The sequence below is a fragment of the Miscanthus floridulus genome, chromosome 7 (genome assembly GCF_019320115.1).
Source record: "Miscanthus floridulus cultivar M001 chromosome 7, ASM1932011v1, whole genome shotgun sequence".
NCBI classification, from domain to species: domain Eukaryota; kingdom Viridiplantae; phylum Streptophyta; class Magnoliopsida; order Poales; family Poaceae; genus Miscanthus; species Miscanthus floridulus.
In genome coordinates, this window is record NC_089586.1 from 128,635,521 (window position 1) to 128,642,812 (window position 7,292).

The following is a 7,292-nucleotide window of genomic DNA, read 5'->3' on the forward strand; positions in this document are numbered from 1 at the left end:
TCTTCTCAAACGGATTACTGCGCTACGTGACATTCAGGCATCACCTAAATGTAACCTGAGAAGATTGACCCGTATGCGTTCATTTTCTGTATAGAAAACAAAATGTTACTTATGTAACCACGAGTTTAGAACGCACATTTCAGACCCCGCCTCTATCTTGAAAACCAAAACAAAAAACGCACAAGAATCTGCGAGAGAGAAACCATAGTGGTCGTTACCCTACATCGATCGAATCCCCGGGACCAGGGCAAAGCTAGCTTTCCGGTGTGCTGCCGGCGGGTCCCACCGGCCAGCCGCCCCCCGCCCCCCGCCCCAGGGCGCCCACCGCTTTCGCAGCTCCTAACCACAGTTAGCTCAACCTAACCCAAAGCTAAGCCCAAACCACAGGCTGGAGTTACCAAACTGCCCCCAACCAACCCTTTTAAATAGCCTCGGCCCCGCTCGCCCCTCAGTTTGCCCAAACGAAACCACCAGCAGACCAGAACACCACCACTCGCTCCCCGCGCCCAATTCGGAGCTCCAACCGTCCAATTCGCTCGCCTCGCCCGCCTACCTGTGATCTGTCATGGCGACTGCAGCGACCACTAGGAGGCCGAGCGGCCCGGTCCTCTCGGCCGCGCACTACCGCTCCGCCTCGTCCACGCGCGTCTCGGTCGCCGGCGCCGGCGCCCGCGCGCGGCCATCGGCCGGGCAGTCCGTCACCGTCAGCGTCTCGTCGTCGTCGTCGCGGGGCCGCCGGACCTGCATGTGCTCGCCGACCAACCACCCGGGCTCCTTCCGCTGCAGCCTGCACAAGGAGCGCGTCAAGCCGGCGGCAGCGGCGGGGCCCCACGGGCACGGGCACGGCAAGCCGAGCTCCCCGCCGTCGTCCGCGGCGCCGACCACGAGCCGGCTGGGCGCGGGCGCGGGCAGGCGGATGGGCAGCGCGCTGGTGCGGATCGGCGCCGTGGAGGGCGGCGAGTGCGCGCGCCGCGCGCTCGCGGCCACCGCCCGCCCCTCCCCCGCCGCGCAGCAGTCGCAGCACCGCCGCCGCGTCGGCAGCGCCCGGCCTCGCCCCAGCCGCCTCTCCGCCGTCTCCTTCGCCGGCGACCGCCCCGGCGACAACGGCCACCGCCAATAGACCTTCGCCGACATGCCATCGTAGAACTAGCACTAGTAACTATAGCAGTAACGCTGAAAGTGAGTCAGGAGTAAGAACAGAACAGCTGGGAGCTTGGAGCGCTGGCAGTGGATCAGGACTAGTTTTGGGAGCCTGATCCATGGATGGATCCTCATCCAGGAAAAAGGCTTTCTTGTGTACATAGAATTCCAGCCGATGAGCTGCGAGTACCCGCTTTGGATGAATTTCTTGAATGGATAAACATGACCGAGGAATGGAGACAACTGGATTTTGCCCCAACTGTGGAGGCCACTCATGATTCAGTCCGGATCAACCCCCCTGTCCTCCTCTGTTATCTCTCCGGCTGTTGTTGGGTCCGCGTCCGTCTGGATAAGCACGGGGGCTCGTCGTTGAGTACTTGAGTGCGGGTGGCGCCGGCCGTCGCGTCCGCCGTCATGCCGCTCTTGCCGTCACGCGGCCCCCGTGCCAGCCGGGTCGGCGGGCGGGCGGGCAGGGTGTGGAGGCTTCCATTCCGTGGGCTCGTAGGCTTGCCACGGGAATACGGTGGGCGGCAATGTGGCACAACAACAGCACGAGCACAGCTAGGCTAGCGTCGCTCACCTGCTCTCTCTCGTTCTTGTGCTGGTTTGTTGGTTAGGCAGAGCAACACCTTACTGTATTAGTTAAACAAACTCCGTTCCTGTTACTGTTGCTTCACCCGGAATCAGTTAACCACCGCGCACAATAACAATGACTGTACTACAGAGATGAGACTTGTTTAGCTGCTCGTCACTTGCCCGTGGAACTTTGGAGATGAGATGACAGAGAAATCTCCGCTCTATCATCATCCATATGAATCGCTGCAAATCCTCTTATAGCGCAGAAAAACCAGGCAACTCACTCGTGCAGTACAGTACTACCGGGTCAGCCATACAACGCTACCACTACCAGTACAATTTTTTTTAGAAAGAAAAAGCACTCCTCTAACCAGCTTTTGGAGCCAGTTTAGTTCCACCTCATTTTGCCAAATTTTTCAAGATTCCCCGTCACATCGAATCTTTGGACGCATGTATGAAGCATTAAATATAAATAAAAAATAAAACTAATTACACAGTTTAGACGAAATCCACGAGACGAATCTTTTAAGTCTAATTAGACTATGATTGGACACTAATTGCCAAATAACAACGAAAATGCTACAGTAGCATTTCGCCAAAAAAATTGCCAACCAAACATGCCCTTGGGCCTGATCGCTGCGCGGACATGGACCCGGCACCTGCCGCCCGCCGGTTCATGACACCGAACCCAACAGAAATAACCGCAACACGTACGTACTGTAAATGCTTGCCGCGCCTGGAGGGCAGACGAGCAGATCGGACCGACTCGTCCTCTGACTTGGGAGCAGAGCACAGAGCACAGAGTTCCAAGATGTCGGGGCAGGAGGGACGAGCAGTCGAGCGCGACCGACCCGGTCCAACCGGGACATGGAAGATCGCCAAAAGCGCCCCGCAAACGGCCTGCGCCGGAGGCAACCCGATCGGTGCCGCGGGCGGACACGTGCGACGCCGCCGCCGAAGGCGCGTGGCGCCGGCCACACGAGTGCTTGCTTGCTGCCGTGCGCCGCCGCAGCGGGCAACCTCCATGTGCGCGTGGTGCTGTCGCACTGTCGCGTGCTAGGCGCAGGCGGGCGCCGTGCCGACGTGCCTTGCTACGATCATTTTGTTCGGCGAGATGATGGCTCCTGTACATATCAGGTTCGTTCCAAGAGTTGGGCAGGGTTTTGTTTTCGAACTCATTGGTGTGGCGCTGGGACGTTACATGCTTTTCGGGATGGAAATGCCGAAATGCTAGTGACCATCGACCGCCGTCGGATAAGCGCCAGGAACAGTGCATCCACCCAGGCCAAAGTTTGCACCCTGTTTGCTTCAACTTATCCGCATGACTTATTAGCCGTGAACAGTATTTTTTTATATTATAATAAATCAGCTTCAGTCGGTTTACCCACCCGTAGAAACCATCGACCGAACAGAGCACGCATATGACGAAGGCATGATTGCATAAACAAGCAAGACATTTAAGATAGGGAATGGAACAAACACCGATACAAGGAGTCGTCGTTGTGGCAACAAAGTCCGTTTCCCTCTAGACAAGGTCGCGGACTTTAAGAACACGAGAAGTATTATCAGATTGACCTACGTACATGTGTTAATACCACCCCTCTAGGCAGGGCAATGACGATCTTGGTCTAATCCTCCGGCTTCAAACGCACAAAACAGAAATGCTGCTGAGATCAAAGGAGTTCGAGATTCGAGAACAATAGTTGGTGCATGAACCTACAGCATCCAAAGAATTACTTGATCCATCACTTTTATAAATGTGGGCCCTCCAGAGGTGGAAACATTTCCCTCTAGAGATCCGAAAAAATTTAGTAAAACAGAACGTACATAGTATGGGTTAACCTTCTAGGCAGGGTAAACGAATGTAAAAAAGAAAGAAAGAAAGAAAAATAATGTCGAGATTCAAACGGGTTCGAGAACAATGGGGCCTGGACGCACAGCATGTGAAAATTCAACACTAATCGTCACTGTTGCATTTTAAAGTTTACGAAAACCGCAACTTTCTATGTAAACTATAAGGGGTTGTTTAGATCAAAGGAAATTCAAAGGAATTCTAAAGGAATCTATTTCTGCGTAGTATTTTCAAATCTTGTCGTTTGGATTGGAGGATTGGCGATTTCCTTTCCTAAGGAACGGTGAGCTTTCCTGTACGAAATGCAGGAAAGAAAACATGAGGTGTGAGCTAAAGGAAAATTTCCCGCGGGTCGCTTAGTGCGCTGATAATAGGCCAACTATCTAACTGATGCCTGCCAAAAGTTATCTACTTTCGAAAGAATCATTAAAAGGTGCCATGACACTATTGATTCAGTTTGAGTGCAATGATTAGTGCTAATCTAGTTACTAGTACTTTTATCTTCGTCCTAACATTCTCATTCCTCTATTTTTGTTCATGTGTTCCAAACAAGCCTAAGTTTTCCATTCCTATATTTTCGAATCCGGTAGTTCTTCACTTTTCACTCTATTCGATTCCTGCGGTTTTCTCCATTCCTTTGTTTTTTATTCTTGCGTTCCAAACAGCCCTAAAGGAATTACAAACTACATTTACCTATCCTTTAGGACCTTTATAGCTAGCCACACAAGATATGTTTGAATCCATGCGAACTTGTGTGGCTAACACGTGGGTCAGTAAAGACGACTAGGTTAGCTAAAAGCATAAATAGTTGTAGGTTTATAAAACTGACCTTAGAAGTCATTCTTTTATTTCATTTTTTAGAAAGGACGACAAAAGCTTTGCCGTGACTTCTATTAGACGAAGAAATAAAAAAGACAAGTGCCCTCCCAGTTTTTTGAATGAAAACTGGGCCTAAAAACCATACAACTGAGGAGATACACCACTCATCCTAATAACTTTGGTACAATAATTGGGCAACTAACACAACTCACAACTACTTGATCCAACTTGATAAAAAAATGACCCAACTAACAACTCAACTGGCAACTAATAAGGACCGAAGAAAACGACGTCCTGCCGGGCGACATCATACAGCACAGCTCGGGGCACCACCATGGCCAGACGGCAAGGAGCAAACTGCGGGGCTGGAAAGCCTAGCAATGCCTCCATAGAGGAAACGACGCTAAAAGTGCCGACAAGGTAGCCCGTCTAGGGACGGTTTTCACCTACAACATCCAGTACGGTAGGAGGAGAGTTAGGAAATGACACCTCCAAGAAGGGAACAAAGTCCGCAAACGTCGTCGTCCAAGCTTTCGCCCGGACCTCATACAACCTCCACACCATCGACACCGGAGGTCCAACCCTACTAGGGAGGCAGGGTGTGGCAAAGAATCAGCAGTAGCCTCGCCAAGCCGACGCCCCTAGGGACACCATCCAAGAGAAGCGTCGGGGGGAACTCGCCGGAAAATCCACACCCCCGCCGCAACCGGCAAAGCCGACTTCAGCAGGCGGAAACGGCCAACTCCTCCACGAAAGCTAGCCTAGGGAAGGGGAAAGGCAAATGGCGGGGAGAAGAGGGCCAGGATCAAAAGAAGCCCCAGTCACCCAGCCCACCAACGTCCCCACCCCTACTGAGCTAGCCCCACAACAACCACACCACGCAACACCTCCAGCAGCCTCCGCATCGAACTGCCACCATCACGCCTGCCCACCGGCTCTCTATGCATCTAGGCCAGACCACATCACTAGACTAGATGAGAAAGACGTTGGGTCCTAGAAATGGAGCGCCAAGCGCCCGCAGTCCCCGCCACCGGCGGCGTTCATGGCGCCCTGGCCAAAGCTGCAGCCGTCGACAGCAGGGCGCCAAAGGCAACATGCGGGTGCCCACCACATCCCACACCAGCAGAAAAAGGCCAGCTAGCGTAGATCCAGCCATAACCGGCCCATACCTGCCATGACCATCCCACAGCCACCCCTGAGTCGATCTACCAGGTAGAGCATCAAGACCGGCAAAGGACACCAGATCAAGGCATGGAGGCCATAGATCCAGCCGTTGCTGGACCCAATGATCAAAAACCACCGACGAGCAATACCTCGGCCAACGGCTACGCCGAGGAGAGGAGAGGGAAATCGAGGGGGAAGAAAGGGAAGCGCCGAAGAGGAAAAGAGCCCCACCGCCGCCGTCCTTGTGACCGCATGACCTTTCGGTGGTGCGCTTGAGCGGTGGCGAGGCTGGTGGAGGTGTAGGGAAGGAGCTTCGACGGTGGTGTTGGGGTCCGCCCGAGCCGCCCACAGGGAGCGACGCGGGGGCGAAGGGATTCTTTTATTTCATTTAGAAAACTACTTTTATCTATGGTTTATTTCCTCTCATTTCTCCTTGCCCCATGCATATTTGATACTACACTTATTGTGGTAGAACCGCCCAAAATTACACACCTTCGGAGGCACTTGTGTTCCACTAGACACTAAGCACCCCCGAAAGCAAGCTATATCAGATGTTTCCGTCGAGCACACCACAAGAGAGAACTCGAACCATCCACATTTTTCCTCCAGGATCTAATAATGAGAATGAGTTTATAATACTTAGTACATTTCATACAACAAGAGTTCTCAGAAATACATTACTACAATACCTAGTTCAGAGTGCGGAATTTAAATAGCGGAATTACAATAAACATCTAACGATAAGATACAAGGATCCGTCTGTGCCCACCAGAAGAATCCTCCACACAATAGCTACTCCTTAAGCTACACCTACAACAAGGGTAAATAAACCTTGAGTACACAATGTACTCGCAAGACTTACCTGACTAGTGGGAATAATTTCCTAACTCAAAAGGATATGATAAAATTTATGGTTTGCTGGGTTTGATTTTTTGGCGAAAAGCATTACTAGTAGTGAACCCTTATGTATGTGTTTTATTAGCAGTCATGATTAGTACATTGGCTAACCATTCTTGCAAGCACATGTTCTACTTTCAAGCAAAAGTTGAGCAATCAGGTCCATTCATCCCTGAAAGGATCTAACAATGCCTAGAGGGGGTGAATAGGCGTATCTAAAAATTTACTGCAAATGCTAAGTTCAAATCTGTCAGCCACTGTCAGAAGTCCCGATGTTTGGGTCGGAACTCTCGACGTTGTCAGAAGTTCCAACGCAAACGTCAGCAGTTCCAACGCCTACGTGAACTACAAAAGCAGTACCAAATTTAACTTTATGGATAAATCTTACAACCTCAATTCCTAGTGGTTTGGTGAAGATGTTGGGTCACTCCCTTGACGCCGTAATGCCTCCAAACCGTAGATCGAGTCTAAACCCTAAAATGGAGATTTTGGAGACAAAGAGACAAACACATACAAGTAATCTCAAGCAATCACAACAACAACAAGCACGCAGGACATAAGGATTTATCTCGAGGTTCGGCAACCCCACAAAGGAGCTCCTACGTCCTCGTTGTTGAGGTGACCACCAAGGTCGGAGTCTTTTCCACCTCCTTGCCTCTCTCAAAGCGACCACAAAGGTCACTTGAGCTTTCCACTAAGAAATCGAAGGGTGATACAAACTTCCCAAGGCTCTTCCACAAGATGGAAGCTCTTGGGCAACGCCTAGCCGGCTAGGGGCAAAGCCCTAAGAGTAATAGACGCAAAATCAACCGGCTTGATGAAGAAATCAAGTGCTCAAGCTTTC

The 7,292-nt window shown here is 51.5% G+C and overlaps 1 protein-coding gene across 1 annotated transcript; it reads left to right on the top strand.

Moving 5' to 3' along the window:
• The first annotated feature begins 456 nt into the window (after nt 1–456).
• On the top strand, nt 457–1,415 carry LOC136464741 (uncharacterized). The gene has a single exon (XM_066463694.1). It carries the CDS (start codon nt 566–568, stop codon nt 1,118–1,120), a length of 555 nt encoding a protein of 184 aa, XP_066319791.1. The 5' UTR covers nt 457–565; the 3' UTR covers nt 1,121–1,415.
• The last annotated feature ends 5,877 nt before the right edge of the window (nt 1,416–7,292 follow it).

Excerpts from the sequence above, each read along its gene's own strand:
- LOC136464741 (XM_066463694.1), top strand. The coding sequence starts at position 566 with ATGGCGACTGCAGCGACCACTAGGAGGCCGAGCGGCCCGGTCCTCTCG.